Source organism: Elephas maximus, chromosome 23, assembly GCF_024166365.1.
Source record: "Elephas maximus indicus isolate mEleMax1 chromosome 23, mEleMax1 primary haplotype, whole genome shotgun sequence".
In the NCBI taxonomy this organism is placed as follows: Eukaryota; Metazoa; Chordata; class Mammalia; order Proboscidea; family Elephantidae; genus Elephas; species Elephas maximus.
In genome coordinates this window covers 65,061,607-65,082,420 of record NC_064841.1, presented here as the reverse complement: position 1 = coordinate 65,082,420, position 20,814 = coordinate 65,061,607, and the positions used below count along the sequence as shown (strand labels likewise).

Here is a 20,814-nt window from a genome sequence, read left to right as displayed (position 1 = left end):
CTCCTGTATTTCATTATTATAATAAGGAGCTATTTGAGATAAATAAAAATTTAAGAAAAACAAGAAAAGAAAAAAATTTTAAAAGAAACATACCAAAATGTGAACATTTCAGTTAGGATATGAACATCTGGGATGGTGAAACCAAACCAAACCAAACCAAATCCACTGCCATTAATTCCAACTCACTGCAATCCTACAGGACAGAGAACTGCCCCATATGGTTTCCAAAGCGTGGCTGGTAGATTTGAACTGCCGACCTTGTAGTTAACAGCCAAGTCCTTAACCACCGTGCCACCAGGGCTCCTCTCGGATGGTGGGGGATTTTTATTTTCTATTCCTATTTTTCTGTAGTTTCCAAATTTGATACCCTGAATAGCTAACACTTTCATGACTGACAAAAAAGTAGATAAATTTTAAATATAAATGTTTAGAAAAAAATTACCTTAAATATCACTCAAAAGTAAATAAAAAGCAAAAAAAAAAAAATCACTCAGTTTTACAGACAACATAGAACAGAAGCAAAAGGTACTTGTATTAGGAAAATGAAGATCTTACTGTTCTGTATGGTTTTGTGCCTATTTATAAGCATCTTATAATAATTTAGCTGTAAATAAAAGATTACCATTCATAAAAGATTTTTCTGGTTACATTAGTCAGTCTGTAGACTGCAATTATTGTAGTATATTTTCTATTAGCTCTTCAATATCAATATCAAACAAAATTAATTTGCAGGCCTTTTTTTAACAAAAATGTATTCATTTAAAAATGTAATCATATCTAGTTAAATCAATCTATAGTATTTTTGGAAACCCTGGTGGCATAGTGGTTCTACTCTGTCCTACAAGGTCACTAGGAGCCGGAATCGACTCGACAGCACTAGGTTTTTTTGTACAGTATTTTTAAGTATTCTTATTTTCAAATTAAATAGTACTTTTTGGAATCCCTGAGCAGTGCTAGCAGTTAACACACTCAACTGCTAACTAAAAGACTGGAGGTTCAAGTACACCCAAAGGCATCTTGGAAGAAAGACCTGGCAATCTACTTTTGAAAGATCAGCCACTGAAAACCCTACGGAGCATATGGGGCTGCTATGACTCAAACTAAACTTGACGGGAACTGGTGTGTTTTTGTTTGGTTGGTTGGTTTGGTTTTTTAGTGTAAAAACTTTAGTGAAAAGGGAAAGATAAAAACGTGTTTGCTTACAACAACTACAAGTATGTAAAAAAAAAAAAAACACACTTGGAAAAAAACCAATTTGACAAACAGTGTTAAGTAATCATCTCCCACTACAGATCTAAAATTTCAGAGAACATTCAGCATTTTACATTTCATAAGATCTAAAGATTTTAAATATTTTAACAGAGCTAGAAATTTCAGCAGAATTGTTAAATTTATTCTGGATAGCCAAAGTGCTACAATTGGGCAAAAAAGCATTTTTAAAAATATTCTTATATAAAATTTAATTATGTCAAATCTATTTAATTAACTGGTGATTAGTAAAATTAAAAAGAAAAGGTAAAAATTACTGTCACCTCCCACTCATGCTTTCTTCTCAGGCAATTTTCAGGAATGGCCAGAAAAGTAACGTGTGTACGTGCGTGCGTGAATACATGCGTGCGTGCGTGTGTTGGTAGTAGTTTGAGTTCACTGAGGAGGAGGGAGTGTTGCAAACTAATATGATGTTAAAATTGGATCTTTTGAGAGGAAAAAAAATCCCTGCTTTCATTTTTCCATCAGTGCACAATTACTTGTTTAACTGTAGCACATGATTCAGACAAGGGCCCAATTGCAGGTTTTTAAATTAAATCCACACATTGTCTTTTCAGAAGAAATGAAAGAAACCATAGAAATCAAACTAACTTTTGAAATCATCGGATCGTAATAAATGCTAATATCACTTCCTGGTTGGATGCCGCTGTCGACCCGGACCTGGGAGAAAAGATGGTGAAGAGGAAGTAACTTAATGTTGTGCAGATATTTTTAAAAGGAAAAAAAAAATTTAATTTTCGTGAAGAAACAGATGATTTCATTATCAACTTGAAAGTACAGAGGACAAATTATCTTGATATGTAAATATGTAGTATAACATATATCTTTTGTTCTCCCACTAAATGAAGGAAATAAAATTAAAAAAAAAAAATACTTTTTATATCACCATCCTGGGATGCACTGGTAGCTATTTGATGGTGTCTTCCAACTGAAGCACGGCCTAGTTATACCCCTTCTAATCATGTTCCCCACTGTCTCCGTCTGAGAGCTCCAATCAGGGCCCCAGTCAAGCACAGGCAACAGGACGTGGAGCTCTGTAACTTGGCTCTCTAGGAACACTGGTCCTCTGGCTTTCCTTTTTGCCTCACCCTCTCCACTTTAAAACGCTTTTTTTCTGTCACTGTTAGCCTCCTGAGGCTTTAATGTTTACACAGCTTTTTTCCATGGCTATGCTTTGGAAGAACACAGCCCCAGTTAGAGTTCTGATTTTACAATTTTCATTGGGGGAAAAAAATAGCACAAGTTCAAAATATTCTTTTGAAGACCCTGATGGCTGTTAACCAGCCAACAAGTTAGTTAGTCTATGGCTGATTCTTGTTTTCATCTCCCAGTTTGATATCAGCGGTAAGGCACAGAGGTTAGCCATGTAAAACTTTACAGATGAGCAGCTGCTGAGGACCAAATATTTATTAAATTATTGCTACAAAGTTTTGGAATCTGAAGTATTCAAAAACTAGTCAAAATACTTAAGACTGTCAGGCATATCCTAGGCATCTTGAGGCTAGAGGAATTCAATCGAAGCTGCTAGAACAGCAGGACTTTGATACCCAACACGGTAAAGGGGTGGGAAGAGAAGAGTGGAAGCTCACGTGGCTGTTCACCTGTGGGAAGAAGCCTTCCTAATAAACAGCAGCTCATCTGTCCGCGGCAAGGCAGGAGAAGGTCAACACAGTGGCTGGTAGGCCTTTAATATTTTAATTTAGGCAACTATCAAGGGACCACACATAGAACCTCTTGTCTAGGATATCCACATGAGGGTATGATGATGGCTTTATTATAGAGTGACATCAAAAGACAAACCGTAGTTTTATTCTCTTAATCTCATTTTTAAAAAATTACTATTTTTCTCTTTGTAAGGTTGCAAAAAATAACATTATAACTCGCCCAGAATGCTTTTATTTCTGAATCTGGAAACATAAATAAAAATATAGACATTTGGCTTCAGAGTCACATCTGTATAGGAAAACCTTAATTTTAAATGCAAGCCACTCACTCAGCACACTTACATTTTCCAAGCACACTTACAAACTACATTTGGCTTTCTAGTTTATGAACACATACTTCAGGACATAAACTACAGTTCTATGAAATTCACAATGTTTACAAAAACTAGAAAAGAATTAATAGAACAGCTTTGAAAGCCATAAAATCACAATCTACCTTCTCCCCACATTCAAAGTGTCCCCAAACAGCAACTGGCAATCACATTACATAATAAAAAAGATATCTCTGAACTTTCATTTTATTTCAGTAGCAAAATGTTATAGAACAAATTTTACCGCCATATAATCTTTAAAAACAGCATGTTTGCTAATGCTGTGTTTAAAACTGAGATTCCTGTAAGTTCTACAACTTTGGACTTTAAACGTATCTTACTATTGGCCACATAAACTGCTACAAAGCTAATGTGGAACTTTGATTTTCAACCTACTGATAAAATATAACATAAACCATAAACAATATTTATTGTACTCTCCTATTTTTTCCTATAGTCTATAATTTTATAACTTAAAATTTTAGTTATCTTAATAACACTATCCTAAAAGTTAGGTTACCTAGGGTTCCTAAGTATGTCATGTACTAAAATTATGATCATAGAAGGTATATCATTTTAATTTTAAAAATACATAAGGTAAAATCAAGATGTACTAAATACAATTATCTTTGTATAAGCAAATCAACATTTCCAATTTAAAATTGTAGCAAAGCAAGGTGACTCTCCTAATTTACTGCTTATGCAGCTTTCGATAAATAATACCTAGCTCTGTTTTTATCTCTAGCAATCAGGTAAAAGTCAAGTCAAGTCTCCATTCCTCCAAAGAAACAAAGGCTATACAAACTGGCACTGTACGTCAAATGGAATTATAACCAAATTTCACAAAAGTGTAGTCTAAAAATAATAAATTTACAAAATCTGATAGACATCAAAAAGAAAATCTTCCTTTTGCCCTATAAATAAATCTTATGCTTAAAGAAGCATGTGAAAAGTACAAACCGTAAGTTAACTCTTAAGTATGTATTCTCGTGACCAAAGAAGGTAAGAGCCAAAAATGACTTCCCAAGTTAAACGGAATGATCTAGTTTTAATAAGGGAAGGAAGAAAACAAACAATAAAAGCACCACCAAAAACACCCAAGCACCTCTATAAGATTCTCAAACCATTGCTCAGAAATCCCTAGTATAATTAAAATTTCCTCAGTACCACAGTGGACCCTGTGAAACTATCAGATGCTTCCCACCCTTCATTCTCAATTCACCTCTCCCCCAAGCACAACTCCCAGCCCGCCATGTCTACCTGACAAGTGACAGCCCAATCTGATTAAATGCTTGCAAGGGAGGGGACTCGTGGGCCTCCATGACAGGCCAAAAGTGATCACCATGGAGATACATAATTACAGCTGTCAACGCATCTACTGTCCTGCTGACATCAATTTGATTGCTCCCAGCAATAATGATAGACAAAGCTTAGTGTGCACTCCCCTGCACCCAATCACTTTATCTATTCCTTGGTCCATTTAGCTGACATGCAACATTCACACAAGCAAATAACAGCAGTCAGCAGAACATTTAAGGCATTTTAATTGTTTTTTCTTTCTATGGATGGCTCACAACCGCAAATGTTATTACATAAAACTCCTGCTGCAGCATTAATTGAAGAAAGATTTGGTGGGACAAAGACTGTAGGGGGTATAGTTTGTCCATTATCACTTGTACTTTCAACAGGTCTCACGTTTGAAAATTGCAAATTGCAAAAACTTGCAAGGGCAAAATGTTTGACATCTTGCTAGCTATTACAACATGGTGAAAACTTCTAACAACTAGAGTAATCATTAATGAATTCTTATTTAATACTTTTTTTGTTTGATTAAAAAAATGTTTAGGTATGTCCCTGTGATACTTGTTTTCTCATCTGCTATTTAATGTCACATAATGCCTGTGAAATCTTTACAATTTTTTTTCTGCCTTCAGGCTTTGAACACAGCATGAAGTTTCCAAGCCTAGAAAGGGTCAAGTCCCTTTAGAAAGCACACGGGCAAAGACAATTTAAAAAGTGAAATAAATCATATATCCAATAACATCTTCAAATGTAGAATTCTTCCTGTAATCTTTCACCATCTTCATGCAAGTAATCAAACTAAGTAATCATATTCACAGATGGTACAGCCTTGTCATCCACCAGCCAATGTCATGTCATATATCTGTGCACTTATTACCCTGATTAAGAAAAGGGTATGTCCTTGTTCTTTTTATGAAACAAAAGCGATTTAGAGAACAGCTATTAAATATAGAAATAGTACAGAATTAAGTGGACAGTGATGATTTATTTTAACTGGCAGGAATAATATGTACTTCTTAAACCATAACACAATAGAATGAGCTACACTTTGTTTTCCTTAAGGCATTTCAATTAAGGAGCTGATTTTGTGCCTGAATTTCTTGACATTTGACTATTTAGGGAGCTAGCTTAGATTTCCTAAAAGATGAAATGCAACACACAAAAAAGCCATTTCTCAAATCTAGAAGTCCATCATCTTTTACACTAAAAATTTCTAAAGAATTGGGAACACTGGAAACTACCATTTTTATCATAAGATAGCTCTGGATTTCCCCTGTCAAGTGAACTCTGGCTTTCCTGTACACCATAAATTAGAAAATATTAAAAATAACAAAACAAAAAAAAAACCTGTGATTCCCATGAGTTTCACTTGCCCTTCAATTTATACCCTTTGGTCTTGACATGGTTTAACATAAAAGCACAACATAAATCAAGATTTTAACTCCTCACTTGATATTACAGCTTAATGACTTACACCAGGTAGATGTATTGGTTCTTGGTACTGAGACAATCGCCCAATAGATGGTAAACCAAAAGACTTGTAGGGATCCTGAAAGTTCAAAGAAAAGGAAGCACTATCTTTGAAATACAAGTCATCACAAGTAAGGTTAAATATTTATAAAATGAAGAAGCATGTATAGGTCTATTTTCAACATATGGTATTTACCAAATAACAGATTTCAGAAAATTACTGTCTTATTTTGTTCGTTCTAGACAATTTAGAAGTTTAGTTAAAAATCAAACAGAACTGGGGCAGGGTTCAGCATGCCCTTGATCATACTATATTGAAATTGGTAAATTTCCAAATTTTGATAAACCGTCTTAGAATGGCTTGAGCAAAAATAAAATAACCTCAGTTCTACATCAAAACATACTCAAGTTTAGAATAACAAATGGGGTACACAAATGATACTGGTTTTTTGTTTTTGAGAAAAACAGCTCGCATATGGTAAAATTTGGGAAGTTTAGTTCTTCAAATAAAGACATGAAAGAAAGCATTGCATGTGCTACTAGATACGTACTCCATTTGTAAACATCTTAAGTCATCAGAATAAATAATAAATATGATCAGTGTCACAATAATAATAAAAGAGTTAAAATACAGCAAAAACCGAGAGCAACAATAAGCAAGCCAAAGTGTATTTTTCAAGATCTTTAAAAAGAATTTTAAAAACTTTCAACATTCTTAAACACAGACATTGTAATTTTTTTTTTATTTCAATAGATAGGCTTTGATATTCAAAAGTAAAAGGCAGTACAAACACTGACTTGCATTCCTGTTTAATGTACATAGCTATAAAATAACATGAAAGTATTAAACTGAGTTTATACTTATGACTAAAACTTACTGACATTATGAATGAGAAATACACATTTTACAAAAAGCCTTAAAACTTAAAATTCAACTGTTACTTTCACAAAATCAAAAGGGACAAAATTATTAGAAAAAAAATTGTCAAAAAGGTTAAGTATTGAATTAACACTTAATATGTACCCAGCGCAGACTCTTAACACACACACACACAGAGACACGCACAGAGAGAAATAAATGCTATTTATTATTAATATGGTTTGGGGAAAAAAAATAAAATAAAACAAAAAATGGTCCATTCAAGTTCAAGAATATTTACCTACTGCTGTACTGCCTCTTAAACTGACTGGTGGTTATTTCCCCCTCCAGAAATAATATATGAGAATTAATTAAACTCGATTCTTTAAAACCATTTTATATAATGTCAAAATTACCTAAACAATGTTTCTGTTTCAATTCTGGATTATATAACAAAACACTCGGCAGAAAGTTAACAACCCTAACTTTCCCTTGTTGTTTAGCTACACCTGGTACTACAACTCTGAACACAGCAATCACCCTCCCTCCCACCATCATTCATTTTACCTCAGCATAAACCCGACATTCAACTGCCCAGCCGTTGATGGGAATATCAGCTTGTTTGTGCCTGAGAGGGTAACCCTTAGCAACACGAATCATTTCTTGGACCAAGTCCAGGCCAGTAATGCATTCTGTGACAGGATGCTCAACCTGCAAGGCCAAGATTTGCCAGTCAATAGGTGTAGAAAAGGTACATAAATACAAACAAACAAGGCAAATTTTCACTCTTGATAAAACGAGGTTAATTATATTTAGCTTTTAACCTATGACAGAAAAACCCTCTAAACAAGAGAATAAAATTAAAGAAGAAACACAATACAATGCAAAGCATGGTAAGAAAATCCAAATCCTAAAAAAGTATTTATAAACTCTCTGTACTACTCTTCCCAAATTTAATTTAGATTTGGCCCTTCCAAAGTATTTAACAATTTTGAAACTAATTCTTAGCCTGAAATCACATCGCTAGCTGCAATTCTCAGTGTAGCTGATAATCAACCCATTCTGCTACACTTAACATGGCATCTATAGGGGCAGCTTATGATTTTCCAAAGCACTAGTCTACCCTAAGTCTCACTCACTTGCATGCTTTCACTAACCTGTCCTGACAAGCAACCAGATTAGCGTAATCTGACATCAATGCAGTGTAGCAGAAAGCGGCAGATGGATCCGTCAGGTTTTTTTCCCTCCAGACTTACTTGGGGAGTGCTTAGCATGCACAATAGCAAAACTGAGCCAGTAAAATCACTCTGCTTTCTCAGCAAATTACTGATAACTACTCTGGATGATGCTGTCATGGGGATATCTGGTCTTCCACACTAACATGTGGGATTTATAAGTACAAAAGCACGCACCTGCTTATACAGGTACACTAACATAGACACACATCATTATAAACCCAAATGATCATTACAAAATCCTAAATCTAGTTGGGTCAAAATAGAGTCACTTACGGCACTAATGGACCATATCTATCTTTCATCTAAAATCCTGAATAAGGTTTCAGAACTTTGAATAAAACTTTGGCCACATCTGCTGCTTTTATATCAATTTCCCCCCCACACACACAAAAAAAGATATGTTTTCAATGCACTTCAGAATAGTTGTTTTATCATAGTATGTCATATCTCATACACTCCGACACAGGAAAAGGTCAGTGAACAAATGAATTGTCTTATCAACTTCAACTACACTAATTGAAGGACGGGATTTAGTCATTATAATAATCTTGAAGCTTATCATAAGCAGACAATGCCATGGATTAAAAAAAAAAAAAAAGCTTTGTAAAATAAACAGATGGCATCCATAATTAGCTCTGTGTGTGTGGTATGAGTTTGTTTACAGTTTCAACAATATTTTAAGACATTTTGACATAAATTTAATGACAAATCATCACTAAAATAAGTACCTACCCCTTGTAAAATAAATACGACATAAAATAAAGATCTGATTAAGCAGTTCAAAATACATATTTTTGAAAGCAAATCATAGTTTTGTGAGAAATAAAATAGAAATAAGATTCTATATGGTAAATACAATGAGAAAGGAACAACCGTCTAAAAACCAAAAAAAAAACCAAACTCAGTGCCGTTGCGTCGACTCTGACTCATGGCAACCCATCTAGACGCTCTATTATTTGCTAGAAACAGATTTCATGTGAAAAGCATCTCACCACCCCATTCAAGAGATACACCTGCTATGTGTCAAAGACTTTACATAAATTCTATTCACACGATCCTGCTCAGTGAGAAAAAAATATTTTTTAAATAAGTGAATGATTCAATTTCCCCCTTCAATGGCCATATATGGCCACAGAAGTATGCCACATATACACAGTCACATCACTACATATTGAATGAATGAATGAGTAAATACCAAATCCAGAGTTACAACTACAGTAATTAGCAGAGGTGGGACTAAAATTTATGTCACTCAAGAGGTGATGGGGCCCTTTCTATTCCTCCTCACAGAAAATATAGATAAAACCATAAAGAAAATATGAACAACTATACAGTTATATGCTGTTACTATCTTCTATAAAACATACTATGAAATTTAAAGATTCTCAAAATTTTATTGTTGTTGTTGTTGTTAGGTGCCATCGAGTCGATTCCAACTCATAGCGACCGTATGTACAACACAGCAAAATACTCACCGGTCCTGTACCATGCCCACAATTGTTGTTATGCTTGAGCCCACTCTTGCAGCCACTGTGTCCATCCATCTCGTTGTGGGTCTTCCTCTTTCCTGCTGACCTTCTACTTAACCAAGCATGATGTCCTTCTCCAGGGACTGATCTCTTCTGACAACATGTTCAAAGTATGTAAGACACAGTCTTGCCATCCTTGCTTCCAAGGAGCATTCTGGTTGTACTTTTTCCAAGACAGATTTGTTTGTTCCTTTTGCAGTGCATGGTATATTCAACATTCTTTGCAAACACCACAATTCAAAGGCATCGGTTCTTCTTCTGTCTTCCTCATTCACTGTCCAGCTTTTGCATGCATATGATGCTACTGAAAACACCATGGCTTGGGCCAGGCACACCTTAGTCTTCAAGGTGACATCTTTGCTTTTCAACGCTTTAAAGAGGTCTTTTGCAGCAGATTTACCCAATGCTATGTGTCTTTGATTTCTTAACTGCTGCTTCCATGGCTGTCGATTGTGGATCCAAGTAAAATGAAATCCTTGACAACTTCAACCTTTTCTCCATTTATCATGATGTTGCTTATCAAAATTTCATTATGAAGTTCTATTTTACCTTAGAAGACCTCTATAACTGTGTAGAAACCGAAGTTCATTAGGCTCACTTTGAATGAGACCCAAAAAGGACCCACTTTATTTCAAACTTAGAGCTATGTAACAGAAACACAACACACACTTTACAATCTAAGTTAGTAAACTACAAATATTTCAAAACAGAAGTAATTAAGGAGATAACTAAAATAATAACTAGCTGCTCAAGGCAAAAACCATTACTTAAAGAATTTCTTCAAAAATGCATTTAGGTACAAGTATTGTCAGAGTCAACAAAATAATCTAACATGCCTGAGTTTTTCAAGTAACAGAAATGTCCACTTTTTAAGTAAAATTTATCATTTTAAATATTTTTGAAAGAAATCATTCTAAAATGCACTTTAATAGAATTTCAAAGCTATCCAACAAGATACGGCAAACATTTTCTTTGGACCCTATATTATCAGGAACCTTGTAAGCATAACATCAATTAAATAATCACGTACATCCTTCCACACATCCAAGAACTTAGAAATACACTTTTCCTCTGCAAGTTAAACTAAATATTTAAATGACAAGAGTAGACAAAGGAACAAAAATGGCTTCCAGGTAAGAAAGAAAATTGATAGAAGTTTTAAAAATATCTAAAAAGGAACAGAGGGAGGGAACATCAATGGAAGAAAGCGAAGGTGGCTAACTAGAACAAAAGTTTTAAAAAGAAAAAGAGTCAAAAGATTGGTGTATGGTAAGCCAACCAGTTCATCTTATCCTACCGTAAGAAAAATCTAACTACAGAAGTCTGTTCTGCGGGCTCCTGTGAGGGGGAAAAGCAAGGTGACTCTGCCACTTACATGTGGGGAACACTGAGGTAACCTACCTTAACCAGGTTTTTCCAAGAAAGACTCATCAGAATCATTAATATGTCGATATGCCTTGTGACTCTCCAAGAGGAGAATATTACACAGCACTTCTCAACCTCATTTACCACAGTCCAACTATGTACGTTATGGGTTAAGAATGTCACTGAATACATTTTTGGAAACATTGTCTCAAACATTCAAAATATTGTGACGTACTGTCACAATACTCCATACTCACCAAAAAGAAATTTTTGAGAACTTGGCTTCATATGTAATTTTCCTACCCAACAGGAATGTTCTAGTTCCAAGAAACACAATAAGAGATCCATCAGGTAGTATTACCTTGCATTGTAGATTAATATATTGGCATTCTAGTTTATAAATTGTGCCATGAATCTTTTGTTCAAACAGGTACAAACAACTACAATCATTACACTCCCTATTATGGAACACATTCGCTCTCAGGGACTAAATTTGTATAGTTCTATAGGCCTACAATTAAATGGCCCCAATAGCTAGCTTTTTATAGGCTATTTTAATTTAATCCTGTCTTCTTGGTCACCATCAAGTTGTCACTATTGTTAGTGTTTATGTCTAGACCTCTCACCACTCCCTCCTACTAATCTGGTGCTTCAAATTCTTATCTCCCCAAAAATAAATTTAAACTAAGCTTGCGAAACACAACTGTGAAGTTAAATTAGGTTTACCTCACCTCTGGGTTCTTAATGTATTACACATTTCAGTAGTAACGAACCTAGAAAAAAAATCAAGCTCTCCTACATTATATTGTCATTATCTACATTCATAATTCTAAAACTTACAACAATTCTGACAATTCCACTGTAATCTTTAGCCTGATCATTTAAAAAATATTAGTATGTTAAAACTAGTAAGTCAAAGTACAAGCCATTTACATAGTCTTAAAGTATTTTCCAATAAACAAGCAAAAAAAAAAAAAAAACCAAACCTGTTGCCATCAAGTCGATTCTAACTCATAGCAACCCTACAGTACAGAGCAGAATAGCCCCATAGGATTTCCAAGGAGCGGCTGGTGGATTCAAACTGCCGACCTTTTGGTTAGCAGCCAAGCTCTGAACCACTGTGCAGCCAGGGCTCCATCTCCCTATAAAACACTTGATTAATTACAAAGGGAAAAACTATAACTGTACAATGGAGACACCACCTGAGCCAAGCAGATATCAGCAGTACTGGGATAATCTCATCACTTGCCTCCTGATATAGTGCTCTTGGAAGGACAACAGCATTTCTGCAATATTCCTGACAAAAATGCTAACCCTGACTTTAATCATGAGAAAAAATGCAAACTCAAAATGAGGAGCATTGTTCAAAATAAATGGCCCGGGTTTAAAAAAGAAAAAAAAAGTCAGGACCATGATTGACAGAAAAAGACCAAGTAACTGTTATGGACTGAGAGTAAAGAGACGTGACAACTAAGTGCAACATGGGATTCTGAACCACAGTATTTTTTTCTTTTGCTATAAAAGACATTAGTGGGACAACTGGTGAAATTTGAATAAGGCCTACAGATTAGATGATAGTAAAATATCAACGTTAATATCCGGATTTGATAATGGCACTGAGGTTATGTAAACCAATTTCCTTGTTTTTAAGAAATACAGCTTATTTAGTAGTAAAGGGGTACCACGCCTGCAATTTACTTCGAAATGTTTCAGATTTAAAAAATACAAGGTAGACAGATAAAGATAGATAGAAAGATTAAGCAAATGTGGTAAAATGTTAGTAAAGGGTGTTAAGAAATTCTTTGTAATACCGTAGTAACTTTTCTGTAAATCTGAAATCATTTCAAAATAATAAGCTAAAAATAAACAGGAAGCAATATCACTGGAAAAACTTTTTTCATATTCCAAAAAAGAAAACCAAACCTGTTGCCTTCAAGTTGATTCTGACTCATAGCAATCTTACAGGAAAGAATAGAACTGCCCGCTAGAGTTTCCAAGGCTGTAAATCTTTAAAGAAGCCGGCTGCCACATCTTTCTCCCACGGAGCAGCTGGTGGGTTAGAACCACCCACCTTTCAGTTAGTAGCCAAGCACTTAACCACTGTGCCACCAGAGCTCCTTTTTTTTTCACATTACAAAACATTATTTAAATAAAAATGTCTCATCTAACTGAAAACTCAAAATATTTTATAGCCTTTACCTAATTATTCTTAAAACTTAAAAAACTGGTAACTAGATTAATAGGCAAGTCTCTGTCAAGGGGAGCAAGACTCATTAACCTCAAATAAAATTTAACATCAAGGGCAGTCTTAAACAGGAAAAACAGTACATAGTATAAAGAGGTCAGAAAAAATGAAGGTGTTAACTTGGTCATTATTGAGTAGGAGGGCAATTAAAAATAATCAAAGTTACTCAAAGGAATGCATATTTGGTTGGAATTGTTTGGTGGCTCATGATAAACCAACTTTTATGTCAATGGATACCAAATCACTCAGTCATAACAAAAGCTGCGTCAAAAAGTATAGGACTCAACACATATAACAATAAATAACATTTGTATGGCACTTTAAAATTTACAAAAGCCCTTCATATGCATTAACTTGTTTCTCAAAATCCCACTGTCATTTCACAAGAGGTATAATGGTGAGTGAATATTAGCAATTTGTAATATTAAAAAAAATGTTATCTTAATATACTTTTAAGTAACATCTTTTTGAAATAGATGAACTCTAAACTGACAGATACTGCAAAGACTGGCTTCGTGAAAGTTATCTTTAGTAAGTAGACTGCAAAGCAGTATGATTACCCATTGAAATACGGGGATATTGTCCTGTTATATGAAATTGAGTTTCCTAGTGGTATCTCGCGTAACAGCTCTATCCTTTCAGCTTTTTGTTATTCCAAACAAACAGGATAACTGATGCCATTACTTTTGGTTCAGCTCTTTGGGTTCAAGAGACTCTTTGTCCAGAACAGAATCTAAGATGTACCTATTAAAATTCTAAGGTTCTACCTCCTGTACAGGATTTCAAAATAAAGATCTAGAGTTATTAGATTTTTATCCACAGGACTCATAAAAATAAAAGCATGTTGGGAAATAGGCCCCAACACACCATTCACGTAAATTCACTTTGTGAAAATAACGGCTGTACTGAAGAGCGGTAGTGAAAGTGAACAGATTTGACAATAGAGCTGCCCTACTGGCCCCAACGAGAATAAGCAGATACAAAAAAGGATGCGGAAATCAGTTTTAAAAAATAAGATCTAGATAAAAGAGTTCAGAATTCAAAGACACCAAAATAGTTTATAATATGCTTTAAAATAGAAACCTAATTTTATGTTCCTGGCAAGCTTACATATGCGTATCTGTCTAATAAGAATTCCTTTCCTTCAACTTTCTAATAACACTCAGTAAATAATAACAGAAAGCATGACATGTCTATTTTTTTACCCTTACTTTCCAAGGAAATTGGCTCCAAATAACCAGAACATTCCAGTTCTGGCTTACTCTAACTCATCTAAGAAGCCTGGCCTCTATGACTTCAAATATAATTGAAAAGGTCAACTCCTGCCCACCTCCAAAATGTTCCTTTTGACAAGAATGGAATTTTAAAAATGAGTTACAAATTTATTTTCCTCTAATTTCTCCTTTTCTCACCAGTTACTCTTTTAATTAAATACTTCAAAAAAAAAAAAAAAGATGAAAATCTGAAGAATCCAGAAATATTTGTTAAAATCTCTAACTGCTCTGAAATTAGAATATATTTGGTTAATCATCATCAGCTCTTGGCAACCAGGATTTTGGTTGCAATAATTCTCAATTTTTAAATAAGTGAAAGAGCAAGAATCAAGTTGCTAAAAAAGTTTCCAAAAATCCTTCTGGAATAAAAGGTCACATACAATGCAGGATTCCCTCTAACGGGATGTGGTAGTATCCAACCTTCATAGGATTCCATCAACAACTTCTGCAGCTATTCTTCCTGGGCAAAAGCAGATTCCTCCTTCATTGCAGCTATCAATACAAGCTACTGACCTTAAAGCCTACCAGAAGGGGACACTCAGATCTCTGCTCTTTAAGGTAAAGACCAGCCAGCTGACTATGTTTGGACATCTAACTACTTACTTTTTAAGATCTTATTCCTTTCTATTTGGAGAGTTTTCTAATTCTCATAGTCTTTATAGACTATATCAAGGCAGTTTTTCCCAAAAAACCCAAAGATAATATAGCATTTGGCAATTAAAAATTGCTATATATATAGTCTTGGAAACCCTGGTTGCGTACTGGTTAAGTGCTACAGCTGCTAACCAAGAGGTCAGCAATTCAAATCCACCAGGCGCTCCTTGGAAACTCTATGGGGCAATTCTACTCTGTCCTATAGGGTGGCTGTGAGTTGGAATCGACTTGACGGTAGTGGGTTTGGTTTTTTTATATACATAGTCTAAGTTATCTACTGCTGCTGTAACAGAAATACCGCGAGTGGGTAGCTTTAACAAATTTATTTTTTCACAGTTTAGAAGGCTAGAAGCCTGAATTCAGGGTGCCGGCTCTAGGGGGGAAACCCCAATGGCGTAGTGGTTAAGTGCTATGGCTGCTAACCAAAGGATTGGCAGTTCGAATCCGCCAGGCGCTCCTTGGAAACTCTACAGGGCAGTTCTACTCTGTCCTATAGGGTCGCTATGAGTCGGAATCGACTCAACGGCACCGGGTTTGGTTTTTTTTTGGTTGGGTCTAGGGGAAGGCTTTCTCTGTCAGCTCCAGGGGAAAGTCTTTGTGTCTTTGAGCTACTGCTCCTGGGTGATCTTCATGTGGTTTAGCATCTCTCTTCCTCCATCGCTGCTTCTTTCACTTGCTAGTTTAATTTCTTTTATATCACAAAAGACACACCCTACATTAATCCTGTCTCCTGAACATAACAGAGACAACCTATTACCAAATGGGATTATAACCACAGGCATGAAGGTTAGGATTTACAATACACATTTTGGGGGACACAATTCAATCCATAGCATGTATGAATTTAGAAAGGTACATTCAGGGCCCTCATACTAATCTTAGCACAAGCAAAGGCACAAGCAGAAGTGGCTTACAAATTCAGCACACACTTTTATCAGTTTCACATCTTAGAAAAGTATTTCCATCTCCATTTTTCTTCCAGGCTGTTAGACAAACACCCTTACAATGAAAATATTCCTTTTAAAGTGCTTAATATTTCAAGTATGTTTGTTCAATTGTAACAAGAATTTTGCAGTTAACTGACAGAAAATAACAGGAAGTTATTATTTAATTTGCGCTTCAGTCTGCAACTAAAAAAAAAAAAAAGCCTACTGACAGACATTATTAATAATAACAGTAATAGTAAAAATGTTAACCAGTATTTAGCACATATAGCATGCAATATATTACCGGTGATGTTCTCACAGCTAACAAAAAGAATGCTTAGTACAAACTAGTCACTGTTCTGAGCATTTTAAATATATTTATCATTTAATGCTTGCAATCCTATAAGACAAGTATTATAATTACCATCATTTTACAGATGAGTAAACTCAATCACTGAGTAGGTAAGGAACCTGCATATGGTCAGACAGCTAACTGGTAGCAGAGCTAGGAAATACTCCCACTAAGTGAAAATAGTGGATGCTCGCAATTAACAAAAACAATGATTAAATGAATTCCCCATTGATTCAGCTAAAATGGTTCAGAAATTTTTTGGTACCCAGAAACCCAACAGATTTCTCCCTAGAAAACTGTGTAGTCAATTTCAGAGGGTCCAGAGAATCTCCTAAAGCTCGTTAGAGAGATCTATATAACTCAGGTCAGATATTCCTGCTTTGGAAAGACAACAAAACAAATATAGCTCAATACCCCACCATTCCAAATTCCATACTAGCTATCCCTCCAGAGTCATAGAAGAGCTGAGTATACAGGAAGCACTGAGATCTGGGGAAAGGCAACATGAAAAACTGGTAAAGGGCTCCTTTCCCTCATGAGCTAAATAAATCTGGAGACTACCTTCAGAAAACTCCAGGGCAGAATGTGAAAAGAACAGATCATAGGGACAGCTTCGTATGTAGACACCTATGGACTCTTGGGAGAAAGTCAGTACAAGTTCCCAAGAGTGCCTGGTCTCTTTGCCAATGAATCCCAGTAGGCAGTAAGAGTTAAGCTGAATTCTGCCCTTGAGGCTAGGAAAGTGCTGGAAGACATGCTTTTCCTGTCCTCAGGGGTAGATATGGTTGTACCCTCAACTACCTGAAGGACTGCTGCCACTCAGAATATTTAAGTAAGCAGAACCCAGTATTACTAACCCCAAAAATAACAACAACAAAACCTCACTAAGGGGGTACAGCACCAGAGAAAGGACAGTTATTCAGACTAATGAGTACAAATGCCAAGTAAAATAGATGATTCTGATACACAAACTTTGACCAGCTTGAAAACAAAACCAATCAACTAAACCCAGTATTCACGCACCAATCTGTTGATTCTCGTGGTGCTATGGCTCTTCATAGAAAAATCAGATTTGCTATTTCAAACTTTGTTCTTAAGGGAATTGAGCCAAGTAAAGATGCTACTCACATTTCTGTTACCAGAAAAGAAAACAGAAGTACAAGTTCTGAAGCTGGAAAAAGTGACCGTCCAATCAGGAAGTTACAAGGGTGAAAAAAAAAAAAACATAGAACAAAGAAAATTATAGCCCTCCAGGCTCAAACTGAACCGCTAACTAGAGATAACATATAGCCTAGGATATAGAGCATTTGGTGAACGAGCCTTAAGGTTAGCAAAGAAATTTTTAAGAGAAAATCTACTATTAAAAGAACATTTGAACTGTTTCAACAGTATCAGAAAGCAATCTTTGATATAAGAATGATCTTCTGAACACTATGAAAGATTCTTTTTTCATTCTCCCAGTTAGTTACATTCTCCACCATCAAGTATATCCCCCTCACATACTTACATTCTAAAAACCAGAACAAATAGATTAATTTATCTGGTAACTGACAAAATTACTGTACTGGAAGTAAATGTGAAAAAGAAATGTTTTTATTAAATATTAAATGGGACACAGAAACATTAAGAGTTGTAATAGCTTGTTAAATGGAAAGAATTAGGCACTGTCAGATGTAGTATGACGACGTTTTAAAGAATTTAAATGTTTTTCTGAAACTCATTTAAAGACTTTTTTGAGGGTACAAAACATAATTTCCTGGCAAGTAATCCAAGTCACAAAATGTAAACATAAGTAGCTACATGTTTTGATAAGAATTATTTTATCTAAGTATAAACTATTGGAGGTCATACACCAAAAAACAAGTATGAACAAACTTGAGCAAACTTATGGGCTGAGATAAGTAACCCAGAAACAAATGAAAAAAATACCAAAAGAGCACAGGAACAAAGTATCCTAAAAAAAACACCCGGGTTGTTAACTCCGTAAACACTGATACATTCCCCAACTAAATAACCTAGTATCTTTTGACTATGGAATAAAATGTTTTGTAGTCACTTCAAATTGTCTTCAAGATTATATTATTCCCGTTACGACATAATAAAGCCTTCCTCTGAATCAAAACATTATTTCCCAGCTAATTATCTAATTAGGCACACTTAGTTGAAAGACATATTTTTTAATAAAAATAAAATTAATCTCCAACAGCAAAATTCAATCACTTCTAAAGATATCCATAACAAAAAGTAGAATTCAGGTTATAAAGGAGATTTCAAAAATAAGTACAAGAAATTCTGCACAACAATTACTGCGTTAATACATATACAAACAGTATAAATATTAATAATATTGGTCTCAAAATACATCCATATATATATTTTCTACCATACTAACTGAAAATCAACCACATTATTTCATAGTTATACTTGATATGTAGAGGACAATAATGTCTTTTTTTTTTTTTAAATATAACTTATAGATTAAAAATTTGGTGACTACATTCACATGAATACACTTGATCTTCACTCTAAACACCTTCTAGAAGGCCTCCCTATATGGCACAAAACAGAGTGTTAAAAACTTTATTTCCCAGACTCACTTGCATCTAATGTTCTAAATATGTCAATTAAATTTATACGCATGAAATTTAAAAGAGAAAAGTGAGGCAGCGGTGCGGCACAGGTCGGCACTCTATGGTTTTCACACTGGCAAGAATGGGTGTTGATTTGGGTGTCGATTTGAAATAGTACACTTACTCCTCACTTACTGACATGGTTAGGTTCTAAAGACCAGGTCATTATGCGAAAATGGAGGATGACCACATCAGCTCACGAAATGGGAGGATAACTAAGTAATAACATAATTGCCAAATTATATCACTACATAGCTGCCAAAACATTGAGAATCATGGCCCAGCAAAGTTGACACATAATCGTATTCATCACGGCTAGCATTACTCTCACCTTGTACCTTGATGTTCGTTACTGTTAGATGTACGTCATTAATGTGCAAAATAGGTGGTTAGATTTTTTTACTATTGTCATAAATGCAAAATGTTAGATAAAGAGAGAGTCAATAAATGAGGAGTAGGTGGGTGTATTCCAATATCCAGTTATTAGTTTTGGGGGGGTGTTACGAGTGAGGGTACACATTTATTTAATCCACAGGTATGATGTGTCTCTAAAGCCATCAATACAGGACTTCTGCTTACAGTTAGCGCGGACTAGGTAACAGTGGGAAGGGACAGGGAGGAAAGATCTTTTTAAAACCATAAAGAGCTAAGAATACATTAAGGAATTATCAGCCAAAATCCAAAACATAAAAGCACAAAGATGGAAATCCAACAACTTAACACTGTTTTTACCCTAAAAGCAATTGCCATATCCAGGAAAAAAACTGCTGTGAATCTAAGCTGTAGTTTTGATGGTATTGAGAATTTAAAAGAATAATAATAAAGGCCAGGAACCATCAAAAGTGAAAACACTGATAAATCACTTTAAATTGAGGCCGTGAAGAATGCAACCTCAAGATGAGAGTAAACGGAACTCAAACCAACTATTCTCTAGAACTGCAGTAAAGCTTTGTATCTCCTCAGTAGTCCAAGGAACTCAAACTCTGAACTTGGATTACTGTGGTAACAAAATATTACACAGGCATTTGGCAGATGAAAACATCTATCATCCTGGATTTCAATTTATGAATAAAAACAATTTTTTTAAATAATCAGTATATTGTCAAAGATAAGTCACACAGGATAAACCACAGATAACACAAATAGACTTTAGATATTGACATTACCAAACACACACTACAAACAACTAAGCTTACTATGCTCAAAGAAATGAAAGGAAAACTTTGAATTTTGCATAGAAAATGAGAAATACTATTAAAGCTTTGAATTATACTTGAAAAAAATAGAAATTCCAGAACTGAAATATATAATAATTGAAATTGGAAACTCAATACATGACTTCAACGATAAAACTAAACACAACTCAAAAGGAAGGAAGATAAGAAAATATCCAAAAAGGATGAGAAATATCAAAAGAGGGGGTAAGAAACAAAAAGGGTATAATACGAAGGACTAATATAAAAGTCATATATATATATTTTTTTAATTAGAAGTCCAGAAGGAGAGGAAAGAGTTTGTGTCAGAAGTGAAAATGGTGTTTTTTTTTTTTTTTATGCTGAAAAATCTCCATCCACATGGTCTGAAGAAATCCAGTGAATCCCAAGTACATACGTACACATATCAGAGAGAAACTATAGAAAATCTTTAAAGAGAGAGAACTTCATAA

General features: G+C 34.9%; 1 protein-coding gene across 7 annotated transcripts in view; it reads right to left on the bottom strand.

Annotated features, from left to right (window-relative positions):
* Positions 1 to 20,814, bottom strand: part of PCCA (propionyl-CoA carboxylase subunit alpha) — a 534,561-nt gene that overhangs the window by 234,713 nt on the left and 279,034 nt on the right. For 6 of the 7 annotated variants that reach the window (XM_049867227.1, XM_049867229.1, XM_049867226.1 and 3 more), the window contains 3 exons: positions 7,503 to 7,646; positions 6,081 to 6,155; positions 1,861 to 1,929 (listed from right to left, as the gene is read on the bottom strand). In XM_049867227.1, coding sequence (XP_049723184.1) covers positions 1,861 to 1,929; positions 6,081 to 6,155; positions 7,503 to 7,646 — 288 coding nt within the window. The remainder of the gene's footprint in view (positions 1 to 1,860; positions 1,930 to 6,080; positions 6,156 to 7,502; positions 7,647 to 20,814) is intronic. The other variant, XM_049867228.1, reaches the window with a different exon arrangement.